This window comes from Rhinoraja longicauda, chromosome 23 (genome assembly GCF_053455715.1).
Source record: "Rhinoraja longicauda isolate Sanriku21f chromosome 23, sRhiLon1.1, whole genome shotgun sequence".
Taxonomy (NCBI): domain Eukaryota; kingdom Metazoa; phylum Chordata; class Chondrichthyes; order Rajiformes; family Arhynchobatidae; genus Rhinoraja; species Rhinoraja longicauda.
Genome location: NC_135975.1, coordinates 13,882,660 through 13,898,987, shown reverse-complemented (window position 1 = coordinate 13,898,987; position 16,328 = coordinate 13,882,660). Strand labels below are relative to the sequence as shown.

Genomic DNA, 16,328 nt, shown 5'->3' with positions numbered 1-16,328 from the left:
TCATTGAAACATACAGAATAGTGAAAGGCTTGGATAGTAGTGGATGTGGAGAGGATGGTTCCACTAGTGGGAGAGTCTAAGACTAAAGGTCATTGCCTCAGAATTAAAGGACGTTCTTTTAGGACGGAGATGAAGAGAAATTTCTTTAGTCAGAGGATGGTGAATCTGTAGAATTCTTGGCCACAGAAGGCTGCGGAGGCCAAGACAATGGATATTCTTAAGGCAGAGATAGATAGATTCTTGATTAGTACAGGTGTCAGAGGTTTTGGGGAGAAGGCAGGAGAATGCGGTTAGGAGGGAGTGATAGATCAGCCATGATTGAATTGCAGAGTAGACTTGATAGGCCGCATGGCCTAAATCTACTCCTACCACTTATGACCTTATGACAAAAGTCAGCAAATATTGTTGGACCTGCAAGGCATTGGCAGAACAAGATTAAACATTAAATTATGCCTAGATAGGCAACTTTTCACTGGGGTGAATTCTATTAATATACTGAACTGTTTTTTATGCTTATAAGGTTGCACTGATGGCAACGGATCAGAATTCCTGACAAAAATTGGATTTCAGTGCCATTTCACAGAGTGCTATTAATTACGTGGGATCTGCACATTCGGAGTCGGCAGCACTACATTAATGTAAGAGTGCCTCCATTTGGAATAAGCAACACATTTCAGAAGATCTGTTACCCTGTTTCAAACTTCTAACTTCTCAAGTGACAAAATCAACACTTCTGTTAAATCCTGTAGAGAATGCAAGATACACAAAAATATTTTGTGCATCCAAGCGATTAGCAAAAAAAATATTTGTTATAATGCATAATTTGAGGGATGGGACCTCAAATCTATTATATAAAATATAATGGAATAAAATCTAGAGGTTTGCCATGAAAGTATCAGCATCTCAATCAACTGGATCTGAGAATGAATTACCAATTTATTTTATGTAATAGTGCCTTGCATGTATTAGGGTGATTTCATGAATTTAATGTAAAAATTTTAAACAATATTAATGCAAGATTCATCCACACATAAAAATACAGATCAGATTTTTTACGTGCAAAACATTACCAATATATTCATTCCAAAAATATTGAAACACATAGCTCAGTCAAATCTACAAAATCTGATGAAACATAAGAGATATATGATAAATAAAAAACAATTTATTGTCATCAAGTAGAAAATGTTCCCAGTCAGTTTTAACATCCAGTTTTAACCTGCAAAAAATACTTGTCACACAAGATATTGGTAGCATATATTAACTTGAAACTGAGGATGCATAGGACCAGTGGGAAATTCTCTTTTGAGTAGAATTCAAAGAAAAATGTTCTTTTTTTATTTTTATGTAAATATTTGTTATCAAAGTGTTGTTTTAAAGTGACAGTGGTGCATATATTAACATTTAACAATCTGTTAGTGTCCTCATATCTTCTGATTGCCAAATACTTACAGCAGGCTTCAAAAACACAAATAATTATTAAAAAAGGAGAGAAATAGATTAACATTTTTCTGCATGTAAGATCAACAAATCTTTGTGCTATAAAATCCTCCATTTCTTTTAAATTTAAGATTGATTGAGAATCGCATTTGAGTTTTATCAAAGCATAACAAGAACATGGAATCAATTAATTAATTTGAATTGCAGATTATAATGCACACCAGATTACATAATTCCAATTTTTCTTCTATTTGATGCTTTGCTATCTTTCATTTGTGGGCGAGCTCACCTGATCATTCAAATGTAGTTCAATGGAGTTACTTTATCAGTTGTCCTGATTGCAATTATTTACAATTCCCATCCCAATTTCTATACCCATTATGTCTTTATTCAAAATATACATAGCCTTCATAAATATAAATACAATTCAGAAAGCCTTCACATCCACCACATCATACTTCGATATTTCAGTCACTTTCAACATGATCCAACCACATCACATCTTCTCATCCCTTTCTGCCTTGTACAGAGATTGCTCCCTCCGAAACACCCCTCCTGCCCAAACCATCCTCTCTCCAGGTACTTTCTTTCCCCTGCAACTGCAGAAGATGCAACATCTGTCTCTATACTTGCTCCATCACATCCATCCAGGGACCCCATCTGAACTTCCGGTAAGACAACTGTTCACATATTCTAACCTCATCTACTGCATTCGATGTTCCCAATGTGACCTCTTTTACATTGACAGAACTGTTTCGCCGAACATTTGCGCTCGGTTCACCAAGGCCTGCTAGATCTTTAGGTTGCTAACGTTTTAACTCCCTTTCTGTCCTGGGCCTCCTCAACTGATAGAATGAAGCCACCAGAGGACATTCCCTCCATATTCCACCGGGGTAGCTTCCAACCTAAAAGTATGAATATTGAATTCTCCAAGTTTAGATAACTAACCTATAAACACCCTTTTTCCCCTTGCTTTCTTCCCCCCCATGCCGGACTCACACCCATGTCTCCAAGTCCTCCCCCCCTTCTGTAAGGGCGAACATTCGGCATGTAGCCATGTGGGTTTTATTGCAGGGGTGTAAAAAGGGTGTAAAAGCTCCAGCTCGGATTATTCTTGGGGCATCCTGTTGTCAGCATGGAAGCGCGGTTTATGGCTGATCGTATCCTCTGATATCAGTAACTGGCCTCAAAGCTTTGAAGTGTTAAGAAGAACATCTTGCCATATGGACTGCCCTTTGTTCCCAAGAAAGAAGAGGTCACGATGGACACAAAGGACACGGAGGTCCCGAAAGACACATAAAGATTTATAGGACATTGTAAAACTTGCCATATAAGGTAGCAACGGAAATGTACTGGCACATGTATTAAGGGTATAAAATGTGTGTAATTGTTAGCATTCGGAGAGAGAGACTACACTGGCTTCCTAAGCGTTTCTAAACGCTTCGGTTTCTAGACTCTCTCCCACCTGGGTGAGTAGAATAAAGAGGTTAAACGAATTCGGTTGTCTGCCTGTTTTTTTCTAATAGGCCACAGACTACAACACTTCCACCTACATTCCTTCCTCTGGCGCCACAATTCACACCTATTCTATCATCTCACACCTATCATCTTCTCTGGCATTTATCCACCCGTCTGCCTATCAAAAATCATGCCTCACCTGTATCCACCTATTACTTAGTTTTAGTCATACAGTATGGAAACAGACCCTTAGGCCCAAGTCTGCACTGACGCATACACTAGTCTATCCTACACCATGGGGACAATTTATAGTAGCCAATTAACTTACAAACCTGCACATCTTTGGAATGTGAGAAGAAACTAGAGCATTCGATGAAGACCTATGCAGTCACAGGGAAAACGTACAAACTCCGTAGAGAGCACCCGAGGTCAGAATCAGACCCTGGGCTCTGGCGCTGAAAGGCAACAACTTTACTGCTGCACCACCGTTCCGCCCCTACTTGCCAAGCTTTGTCCTGCCCCTCCTCTCTTCCAGCTTTTTCCCCCTTACCTCACCACAATCAGTCTGAAGAAGGGTCCCGACCCAAAATGGCACCAATCCATGTTCTCCAGAGATGCTACCTGGCCTGCTGAGTTACTCCAGAACTTTGCTTTTTTTTGTTGTAAATTGACATCTCTAGTTCCTTTCATCTCTATGTCTTCATGCAAGATGCACAGTGTGATTATTTGAAAATAATACATTTTTAAAAACATTCTAATTTGTTGAAGTGGCCATGAATTCTGACAGGAATTCTCATGTGGTAATGTAATTCTAACTGTCCTGTGCTTTTTTTTAACCTAAATTATGTCTTTCAGGTTGGTAATTATTTGTCATTGCAATGAAAAGATAAAACACAAGTGCCTTATTTCCAAGAGATAAATACAGAAAGTTGATTTAAACAAAGCAGATTGGTGGAATATTTCATTCATAATTAAAACAAAGCACAAGGGCTCTTTGATACATCATGCCTTAGGGGGGACTTTGAGAAAAAGGATTAAATAATAACTTTCAGTACGGGGGCCCTCAGAAGGGGTGACCACAATATAACAGAATTTAACGTTTTTTTAAAGTGATGTAGTTGAACCATGATTTTCAAGTAAACAAAATAATCTCTGAAGTTATCTGGGGCAGGTGGGTTGTGGTTGACAGGGAAACTACATTAAAAGGGATTACAATGGACAGGTAGAAGCTAACGCGTAAAGAAATAACACGTGATTTACAACAAATATATATTCTTGAAAGGCATTAAATAATAAAGTCAATTGCTGTGATTAACAACAATATTAAGTATAAGTGAAAAGCTTATAAAGTTTAAATAGAAAGTAGTGCACCTGATGGTTTGGGGGAGGCACTTTAGAATTCAAAGGATGACCAAGAAATCAAAGAAGAAAAGGCAAATAGAGAGTAAATTAACAAGAAATACAAACAGGTTGCAAGAGCTTCCGTGGTACATAAATATAAAAGACTAGTAAAGGCTAATATGGGTCTCCTACAGGCAGAGAATGACATTTTTTTAAACAGGGTATAAGGAATTGGGCATGGAAAAATTAAACAAATACTTCTGCTCTGTCTTCATAAGAGACACAAAAATATCTTCCAGAAATTCTGAGGAGCAGGAAGACAGTGCAAATAAGGAAATAAAGACTAGAGAAGTTAATGACTCTGAAAATGAACAAATCACACTCTCTCCCAGACTCTCACTGCCTCCCTCGCTATCAATATCCTTGGTTCATTATTGACCGGAAACTGAACTGGAGCAGCCAAAAAAAACATATAGTTATAAAAGCAGATCAGAAGCTGGGAATCCTGTGGCAAGTAACTAATTTCCCAACTCCCCAATGCCTGTCCACCATCTGCAAAGTTCAAATCAGGTGTGAGATGAAATTCTCTCCGCTTGCTTGGACAAGTGAAGTTTCAACAACACTTAAGGAGCTCAACATCATAAGCACATAGCAGCCCGCTTGATAGGCATCCCATCAACAACCACTTGCTTAATCCACGCTGGATACGCTGTAGCACTAGCTTGTAATATCTACAGGATGCACTTTGGATAGCACCTTCCAAACCTTAGACCTCCTGTTCAAGAAAGCAGTTCACTGCAACTTCTCAAAGGCAATTAGGGATGGACAATTAAATGCTCAGCTGTGAAGCCACATCTCTTGAATTAATCACAAAAAGTTTGACTAATAGGTTTAAAGTGAAGGGGAAAAGATTTAATAGGAATCTGAGGAGTAACTTATTCGCACAAAAGGTGGTGGACATTTGGAACAAACTGCTAGAGGAGGTAGTTGAGGCATGGACTATCCCAACATTTAAGAAGCAGTTAGACAGGTACATGGATAGGACAGGTTTGGAGGGATATGGACCAAATGCTGGCAGGTGGGACTAGTGTAGCTAGGGCATGTTGGCCGGTGTGGACAAGTCGGGCCGAAGAGCCTGTTTCCACACTGTACCACTCTATGACTCTATCTAGTCGACGTGTTACATCTGGAGTTTCAGGAGGCTTTTGACAAGGTCCTACAGAGGAGCTTGGTGAGCATGAGTAGAGCACATGGAATTAGTAGTAGTAAACTAGCATGGGTTAAGAGGATGACAGAAAACAAAATAGGAATAAATGGGCCCTTCTAAGATTGGCAGGCAATGTTTTGTGGGGTATAACATATATAACATATAACATATAACAACTACAGCATGGAAACAGGCCTGTCCGGCCCTACCAGTCCACGCCGACCATTCTCCCTGACCTAGTCTCATCTACCTGCACTCAGACCATAACCCTCTAATCCCCTCCTATCCATATACCTATCCAATTTACTCTTAAATAATAAAATCGAGCCAGCCTCCACCACTTCCACCGGAAGCCCATTCCATACAGCCACCACCCTCTGAGTAAAGAAGTTCCCCCTCATGTTACCCCTAAACCTTTGTCCCTCAATTCTGAAGCTATGTCCCCTTGTTGGAATCTTCCCCACTCTCAAAGGGAAAAGCCTACCCACGTCAACTCTGTCCGTCCCTCTCAAAATTTTAAAAACCTCTATCAAGTCCCCCCTCAACCTTCTACGCTCCAAAGAATAAAGACCCAACCTGTTCAACCTCTCTCTGTAGCCTAAGTGCTGAAACCCAGGCAACATTCTAGTAAATCTCCTCTGTACCCTCTCCATTTTGTCGACATCCTTCCTATAATTTGGCGACCAGAACTGCACACCATACTCCAGATTCGGCCTCACCAATGCCCTGTACAATTTTAACATTACATCCCAACTTCTATACTCGATGCTCTGATTTATAAAGGCAAGCATACCAAACGCCTTCTTCACCACCCTATCCACATGAGATTCCACCTTCAGGGAACAATGCACAGTTATTCCCAGATCCCTCTGTTCCACTGCATTCCTCAATTCCCTACCATTTACCCTGTACGTCCTATTTTGATTTGTCCTACCAAAATGCAGCACCTCACACTTATCAGCATTAAACTCCATCTGCCATCTTTCAGCCCACCCTTCCAAAAGGCCCAAGTCTCTCTGTAGACTTTGAAAATCTACCTCACTATCAACTACTCCACCTATCTTAGTATCATCTGCATATTTACTAATCCAATTTGCCACACCATCATCCAGATCATTAATGTAAATGACAAACAACAGTGGACCCAACACAGATCCTTGGGGTACTCCACTAGACACTGGCCTCCAACCTGACATACAATTGTCAACCGTTACCCTCTGGTATCTCCCATTCAGCCATTGTTGAATCCATCTTGCAACCTCACTATTAATACCCAACGATTTAACCTTCTTAATCAACCTTCCATGTGGAACCTTGTCAAATGCCTTACTGAAGTCCATATAGACAACATCCACAGCCTTGCCTTTATCAATTTCCCTGGTAACCTCTTCAAAAAATTCAAGAAGATTAGTCAAACATGACCTTCCAGACACAAATCCATGTTGACTGTTTCTAATCAGGCCTTGATTATCCAAATAATTATATATATTGTCCCTAAGTATCTTTTCCATTAATTTTCCCACCACAGACGTCAAACTAATAGGTCTATAATTGCTAGGTTTACTTTTAGAACCTTTTTTAAACAAGGGCACAACATGCGCAATGCGCCAATCTTCCGGCACCATCCCCGTTTCTAATGACGTTTGAAATATTTCCGTCGTAGCCCCTGCTATTTCTGCACTAACTTCCCTCAATGTCCTAGGGAATATCCTATCAGGACCTGGAGACTTATCCACTTTTATATTTTTCAAAAGTGTCCGTACCTCCTCTTCTTTAATCCTCCTAATTTCCATCACTACTCTACTTGTTTCGCTTACCTCACATAATTCAATATCCTTCTCCTCGGTAAATACCAAAGAAAAGAAATTGTTTAATATCTCCCCCATTTCTTCCGGCTCAGCACATAGCTGACCACTCTGACTCTCTAATGGACCAATTTTATCCCTCACTATCCTTTTGCTATTGACATATCTGTAGAACCCCTTGGGGTTTACTTTTACATTACTTGCCAAAGCAGCCTCATATCTTTTTTTCGCTTTTCTAATTTCCTTCTTAAGATTCCTTTTACATTCTTTATATTCCTCAAGAACCTCATTTACTCCCTGCCGCTTATATTTATTGTATATCTCCCTCTTTTTTCGAACCGTGTCCAATTTCCCTGGAAAACCACGGCTCTTTCAAATTATTATTCTTTCCTTTCCACCGAACAGGGACATAAAGACTCTGTACTCTCAAAATTTCACCTTTAAATATCCTCCATTTCTCTATTATATCCTTTTCATAAAACAAAAATTTCCATTTCACTCCTTTTAAATCCTTTCTCATCTCCTCAAAATTAGCCTTTCTCCAATCCAAAATCTCAACCCTTGGTCCAGATTTGACCTTCTCCATAATGATATTAAAACTAATGGCATTGTGATCACTAGACCCAAAGTGCTCCTCAACACATACCTCCGTCACCTGACCCATCTCATTTCCTAACAGGAGGTCCAACACTGCCCCTTCTCTGGTAGGCACCTCTACGTATTGCTGCAAAAAACTATCCTGCACACATTTTACAAACTCCAAACCATCCAGCCCTTTAACAGAATGCGATTCCCAGTCTATATATGGAAAATTGAAATCACCCACAATCACCACTCTGTGCTTACTACTAATATCTGCTATCTCCTTACATATTTGCTCTTCCAATTCTCGTTCCCTATTTGGCGGTCTATAATACACCCCTATAAGTGTTGCTAAACCTTTCTCATTTCTGAGTTCCACCCAAACAGCCTCCCTAATCGAGCCTTCTAGTCTGTCCTGCCAAAGCACTGCTGTGATATCCTCCCTGACAAGCAATGCAACATCCCCACCTCTTGCCCCTCCGATTCTATCACAACTGAAACAATGAAATCCTGGAATATTTAATTGCCAATCGCAACCCTCCTGCAACCATGTTTCACTAATCGCCACAACATCATACTTCCAGATGTCAATCCAGGCTCTAAGCTCATCCACCTTTCTTACAATGCTCCTAGCATTAAAATATACACATTTAAGGGACCCATCATTTCTTATTCTCAGTTTATTTCTTTTCCCTTCTTTCTCTCCTACATATTGGGTCTGAGTGTTTCCCTTTTCTGCCTCCTGCCTCACACACTGCCTGTTAGCTATCTGTGTTTGAGTCCCTCCCCCCAACCATACTAGTTTAAAGTCTCCGCAATTATTTTAGCAAATCTCCCCGCCAGGATATTGGTTCCCCTCAGGTTCAGATGCAACCCGTCCTTTTTGTACAGGTCATTCTTCCCCCAGAAGAGGTCCCAATGATCCAGAAACTTGAAACCCTGCTCCCTGCACCAGTTCCTCAGCCACTTATTTATCCTCCACCTCACTCCATTCCTATTCTCACTATCGCGTGGCACAGGCAGTAAGCCTGAGATTATTGCTTTGGAAGTCCTTTTTTTTAAACTCTCTTCCTAGCCCCCTAAATTCTCCTTTCAGGACCTCTTCCCTTATCCTACCTATATTGTTGGTACCTATATGTACCACGACCTCTGGCTCCTCTCCCTCCCCTTTCAGGATATCCTGGACACGCTCAGACACATCCCGGACACCGGCACCAGGGAGGCAAACCACCATCCGGGTCTCCTGACTGCGTCCACAGAAACGCCTATCTGACCCCCTCACTATAGAGTCCCCTATTACTATCGCTCTCCTCTTCCTTTCCCTACCCTTCTGAGCAACAGGGCCGGACTCCTTGCCAGAGGCCCGGGCACCGTCGCTGCCCCCAGGTAGGCTGTCCCCCCCAACAGTACTTAAACAGGAGTACTTATTTCCAAGGGGTACAGCCACCGGGGTACTCCCTAGTCCCTGCCTCTGCTCCTTGCCTCCCCTAACAGTGACCCACTTGTCTACCTCCCGTGGTCTAGGAGTGACCACCTCTCTGTAACTCCTATCTATAACCTCCTCACTCTCCCTGACCAGACGGAGGTCATCAATCTGCCGCTCCAGGTTCCTAATACGGTCCCTTAGGAGCCCCATCTCGTCGCACCTGGCGCAGATGTGGATGTCTGGAAGACTATCAGACTCCCAGATTCCCCACATCCGACACCCAGAACAAAAAACTGCCCTGGCACTCATACTCTCAAAACAAAGCCCCGTGCTCGGTTACTAAACCTACCGCTCTAACCGCCCACCCAAAAGAACTGAGTGATCTCCTGGGCGAGGCGAAAAACCGGATAAAAAACCCAGGCCAATTTGGGAAAAAATCCGGGAAATTCCTCTCCGACCCCAAGCTAGGCGATCGAAACTTGTCCGGGAGATCACACAGGTCTTACTCCTTACTATCCCCACACAATCCCCACACACTACTTCCCAAGCAACACAGCTTGGTGCTGCTTGCTGCTGCTTCTGCTGCTGATACTGCTGCTCCTTGCTGCTGATTGCTGCTGCTGCTATGCTGCTGCTGCTATGCTGCTGCTGCTGCTATGCTGCTGCTGCTGCTATGCTGCTGCTGCTGCTATGCTGCTGCTGCTGCTATGCTGCTGCTGCTGCTATGCTGCTGCTGCTGCTATGCTGCTGCTGCTGCTATGCTGCTGCTGCTGTGCTGCTGCTGCTATGCTGCTGCTGATTGCTGCTGCTACTGCTGCTACTTCTGCTGATTGCTGCTGCTACTGCTGCTGATTGCTGCTGCTACTGATTGCTGCTGCTACTGCTGCTGATTGCTGCTGCTACTGCTGCTGATTGCTGCTGCTACTGCTGCTGATTGCTGCTGCTACTGCTGCTGATTGCTGCTGCTACTGCTGCTGATTGCTGCTGCTACTGCTGCTGATTGCTGCTGCTACTGCTGCTGATTGCTGCTGCTACTGCTGCTGATTGCTGCTGCTACTGCTGCTGATTGCTGCTGCTACTGCTTGGTTTTGCTGCAGTAGCCCTTCTGCACTCTGGGTACTGCAGGATTCAGAAACTGAGCCTCAACTATTCATAAGAAGAAAGATTTAGTTGAATTAACTAAATCTGAGATTCACTGATGACTTGAAACTAAATTGAGAATAGTGGCGAGAAGTGAAAGAAGCTTCAGGAGGGTATAGACAATCTAGGTGAGTGAGCAACGATACCGTATGTGTGGTACAATATGGAAAATATGGGGTTACAGTACTTATTTTGGCGGGTAAGAGCAAATATTGAGTATTTTGTAAATGGTGAGAGATTGGAAAATGTCAATGTTTTACTGGACCAGTGTGTCTTTGTACTCAAATCACCGAAAGCTGACATGCAGCTTTCGCGGCCAAGCAGGAAGGTAAGTGAATTGAAAGAGAATTTGAGTACAAGAATAAAGATGTCTTACAATAGTTATATAGAATAAAGATGTGTTATTATATTTATATAGAGTTTGATGAGGCCATACCTGGAGAGTTACGTACAATTTTGATCTCCTTTCCTATGCAGTGAGTAAGGCAAAGTTTTACGAAACTGATTCTGGCCTCTAATTTCTTGGGATAACAAGAATGAGAGGTGTCCTCATACAAAATACTTAAGATTGTTTGATTCGGTGGATGCAGGAAAAATTGGCTAAGGAGTCTGGAACAAAGGATCACAGTCCCAAAATAAAACCCAAGCTATCGGGTTTCAGAAATTTACCATACAGAATTTAAGAATAGATACCCAAAAAGTTGAAATCTGGAATAAAATTTTACCTCAGGGAATTTGTGGGGGAAAAAAAGTGATTAATTCAAGTTAAATGAAAGCTTAGTTTATTTTCAATTCGTATTTCTTGACGTATTTTCAATTCGTATTTCTTGACAGATGGTCATTGCAGGGCATAAAGAGGTACATAAGACCTGTGGTAGCTGAGACACGGGCAAAGTTCAAAAGACCAGCTTGGGTAGGGCGAGGTGGAGAGGAAGGAAATTAACATGCTTCACTCCAGGGCGATTGCTGGGCACGGATGTAAGGAAGTAGAACAAGGTATTTGGAGGTGCTGTTCGTAAGGAAGTAATAGCTACTTCAGAGAATGCCAAGATATACACAGAAATACACTGAGCAAAATAGATTCAAGTCTGAAACCCCAGTACGAAGGAGTATTGAAGGGATGGAATTTGGATTTGAGGCACGAGCGTACCTGAGAGAGTGGTCTACAGTATTTTCTGGATGATCAGCAAGTACTTCAATGCCAATTTGAAACGTACACAATGCAAGGGGGAGGGGTGGTGAGGAGCAGAGGAAAATGTTGACAAATGGAACTAATTACATTTAACCAAAGATCTATAATAAATTATGGATGGAGAAAGTTCAATGAACAATATCCCTATTATACATTTGTATTTAAGGATTTGGCAATCTCAGGAAATTATATAAAGTATGTTTTGGTGCAGTCCAGATGTTTATGTTTCCTATGCTTCATGGAAGCATATTAAAAAGCAGAGCACATGACAAATATTTTTTTTTAATGAATTTTGTAGCTGATCAACATAGGACAGGCTCAAGAGATTAAACCAACCACATGTTTAGGATCTTTTTTTCATTCCTTTTTATGGAAGTAATAGATTCGTGCAAATCTGTCATTCTGCACTGCACTGTTGGTAACACACAAACAAATGCCATAATTGAGCATTGAGCTGTGACTAATATTGGCTGCAAATGTCTGTGACTTTTCTGGAATCAATCTCTACAGTTCTAAACATGGTGCTCAAATAGGCATCTTTGAAGTGCACACTTAATTAAAACAGGGCTGTCAGCTTTGATTGATTTAAATGCAGGAATAAATTGCAGTTCCCAGGTGCATTTGCTCTCTATCTTCAACCTGACTGGCTTATATAGTTACCATATAATTACTGAAATACAAATGTCACAACTAAATTTAATCATCTATGAAATGGGAGTCATTTTACATGGCATGTACATTCATTCATTTTCTGAAAATTATGAAGACACCAAATAAAATTAGTGGGTTGAAGAACATTTGGAAAGTGGGATTTTGTTTTCAACCATATATCAAAAAGCTGCAACAACCATGATGCTTTCATGCAGTCTGGAAACAGGAATCCCGCGTCACTGCTGTACCATGCAGAGAGACCACATGCCAGATTATTTTAACTGACAAGTCGTATAGTCTTTTTGTCTTTTTGTTTTAAATGAAATAACTTCATTTGCATCCTTTGAAATGGGGGGACAAACAAATTTACATTTCATTTAGTCATTTCGCCCACGTCTAGCAGATACATAGCTGCGGGAATGAATTTGGAGGCACGAGGGCAATATTCCCTGGGGCAAAGTGTTTTCAATCATATTAACTATAAAAATAGCTACTGTAAATGAACAATTTGTTGATTTTCTTTTAAGAAAGCACATGCCTCAAGCCTGTATGTTTCCATTCATTAATTTACCTTTTCATGCTGGCTTTTTGAGTTAATTTGATTTCATACTTTTAAGTTGTTATGTACTTAGTTGACCATCTTATGGTTCGACTGGAATTGCTATCCTTCAGCCCTTCGCTACTAATTATATATTGAGATGGGAAGCAGAGTTTAAGTGATTTCATCTCAATGCACTTGATCAATGTAATGGCTCTTTGTACATGATAATGGACATCTTTCATCACTGCTACGTGAAGAAATCTTTTTTTTTAGTCAGTATTTGCAGCACGATAAAGCAAGAATTCAGAGTTAAAATATTTTCAAAGTAATGATCAAATACCAAAGATTGATTGTTGTAATCTTTATATTTTTAATAAAAATAAATTAATATTCTATTCTACCATTACTGATTTGAGCATTAATCTTTACAACAGGTTTCTTTTTATTAGTTTAAAAACAAATTATTTCCCCAACGTACCTTCTGCAGACCCCTTGTCATGTACCCTTTTCAAGAAAAAAAGAGCCACGCCACAGAAAAAAAGGGTGATTCACTTGTCAATCCAACCCCTTCCCCCCATCATCATTAGAACATTTTCCATCTTCACTGTGCCATTTTAAAGATCAATAGCTCCATGTGAGCCGAGGTTCCGCACTTGATCATTGTACTTCTGCCACAGGCATGGTTAATTTAAAATCCATTTACATAATTTATATTTATGAAGCAAATATGAAAATATGTAAGATTTATGCTTGGAACTATAAATATCAAATGAATGCATCTCAGATCCATGTTATTCTTTCTCAATAACAGATAAAGAAAATGCAGATTATGAATCGCTCAACAAACAGAGCCAATGTCTCTGGCCAGTAGATGCCTGGAATCAGAATGGTGTCTTTTCCTTTACGTACAGACAGCAGAGTCTGGTGACAATGTCAAATGAAGAAGTCTGCAACCTAATAGAAGATTCGTTTTACCTTCAAATCAACAGTCTTAAATGATCGCTTTGGAGTTACTGGGCAATGTTGAAAAGACTATGACATTACTGCTTTATTTTACTTACTTCCTCTGAAGGTATGACTTTCGCAAGTAATCTGGCGTAATATTCCATACTCCTTAATATTAAAAGGTGACTCGAATAAAGAATATCAGAGCAATTTTGTGTTCTTTGACAAACCAAAGAATGCAAAGGTTTGATGGGACAATGCCTGCATTTGTGACTGTCCCACAATATCAGTGTAGTGGGATTGGGGGAGTTGGAAGCACAACATCCCAAAGCATGATGCAGCAATGAAATACCTTTGAAATTTAATCTCTGTTGAATTACAGAAAGTTCAGTTAAATTTTTAAAGCAACGATATTAAAGTGACTAGATAAGCTCTTAGGGCTAACGGAATCAAGGTATATGGGGGAAAAAGCAGGAACGGGGTGCTGATTTTGGATGATCAGCCATTATCATATTAAATGGCGGTGCTGGCTCGAAGGGCCGAATGGCCTTCTCCTGCACCTATTTTCTATGTTTTATTTTGGTGATATTAACTGAAAGAATGGCCAGGTTAGTTGTAATAATGTAATGTCTCCCCCTGAAATATCGATGTGATTATTTTGTGGTTTTTCTGAAGGAGCATCTACGTAGAGTTTTCATGTTCTCCCTGTTTCAGTTTTTTGCATGTCCCGAAAGGTAGGAATTAATTGTCCACTCTAAATTGCGCCCAGTGCATCGTAGGTTTATGGTAGGATATGGAATTGATGGAAATCGGACAAGAATTGGTTAAAGGGAAAATTAGAATGAGAGTACAATTGCCATGTGAGCTAACACAAACTCAATGGGTTATTGGCCTTTTTTGCTGTATGGTAAGTTGAAATATGGAAAAACAGGTATACAGGACCTCAGTTTCATTTCTCATCCATTGGATCACACCTCTGGCAATGGAGTGGTCACTCAGATCTATAAAGGTAGATTTCTGCAATAAAGACTTTTAACGAAGTTGAACATACAAACTACTGACTCTGGGCCAACTTTGTCAAGGCCAAAATATACAATTGCTTTAAGTGCTGTTCTTCTGCTTGTTCTTTCTTTAAGCTTAAATGCCCCTTCATGCAAAATAAATACTCTCTCACTCTATGGGCATTATTGTGCTGGTTAAGAATAATTGATGTTGGAGTGCAACTACATCTATAGCATGCACGTTACTTTCAATAGGTTGTAGTTTTTTGAACACACTCAACCATTTATGCACATTTTAATTAAACTCCAGCATTTGTCAAAAAAAACGTTAACGTTCCAGGGGCTATAAGACTTACCAAGACCAATTGAACTAGGACCATTGACCCTCTGTGGAGCGCTCATGCTTGTTGATGTGTAGAGACCAGTCACGAGTAAGCCATCGAAGTATGTGCTTGTGGAAATAGTCACTGAAAAACATTTTTTGGAAAACACATATGAACAATGAAAGATTGGGAGACCAAACAGCAAATACAGCACAAAATACAGGCACCTTTAGGAATGTGCATGTGTCCATGTCGAATAAGGCATGCACATTGAAAGTTAGCAGCATTTTCAACTCCACAAAATGACTAAACACAATTATCGTAGTGCAACGTTACTTTGGATTTACTTGTGTGTATGGAAATGCTGTTTACCAGATTAACAGCATAGAGCCAGATTCTGAAGGCAAGTCAGAAATCTGGTACTAAGTTTTGAGATACAGCGTGGAAACAGGCCCTTCGGCCCACTGAGCACGCGCCGACTCACGATCACTCGTACACTAGTTCTATCCTATTCACTAGAGACAATTTACAGAAGCCAATTAACCTACAAACCTGCACGTCTCTGGAATGTGGGAGGAAACCAGAGCACCTGGAGAAAACCCATGTGGTCACAGGAAAAACATGCAAACTCCGTACAGACAGCACTATAATCAGGATCAAATCCAGGTCTCTGGCACTGTACGGCAGCAACTCTACCTCCGCACCACTGTGCCGCCCTTCCAAGCATGTGTAGCCCTTAATGTGCTATTTGGGAAGCCAATAGCAGTAGACATTATATCTGTTAAAGAGCACCACTTCTGGCCTCAGTCTGAAGAAGGATCTCGACCCGAAACATCACCCATTCCTTCTTTCCTAGATGTTGCCTGACCCCAGCATTTTGTGATACCTTGTGTGACCACTTCTGGCCTCATTCCCCAAGTGGCCATTATGAATCTTGCAGAGATTCCCCAGGACCTAATGTCTGGTCCTAACTTAGTGAAGTCTGGTGCAGGACATACAGTGCCCTCCATAATGTTTGGAAAAAAGTGGCTGGAAGTGAGCGGCGCCTCGCTACGGGTCGCTGCCATTTGTACCATCGCAAAGTCGAACCATCGTAAGCCGGGGAGCACCTGTAGTCATGTTTAGTATTTTGTTCCATATCCTTTGCATGCAATGATTGTTTGATGTCTGTGATTCATGGACATCACCAGTTGCTGGGTGTCTTCTCTGATGATACTCTGCCAGGCCTGTATTGCAGCCATCTTTAGCTTATGCTTATTTTGGGGACTAGTCCCCT

General features: G+C 40.9%; 1 protein-coding gene across 3 annotated transcripts in view; it reads right to left on the bottom strand.

Annotated features, from left to right (window-relative positions):
• reln (reelin) overlaps positions 1 to 16,328 on the bottom strand; it is a 247,689-nt gene that overhangs the window by 208,938 nt on the left and 22,423 nt on the right. For all 3 annotated transcript variants that reach the window (XM_078419695.1, XM_078419696.1, XM_078419694.1), the window contains one exon: positions 15,086 to 15,196. In XM_078419695.1, the coding sequence (XP_078275821.1) occupies positions 15,086 to 15,196 (111 nt within the window). The remainder of the gene's footprint in view (positions 1 to 15,085; positions 15,197 to 16,328) is intronic.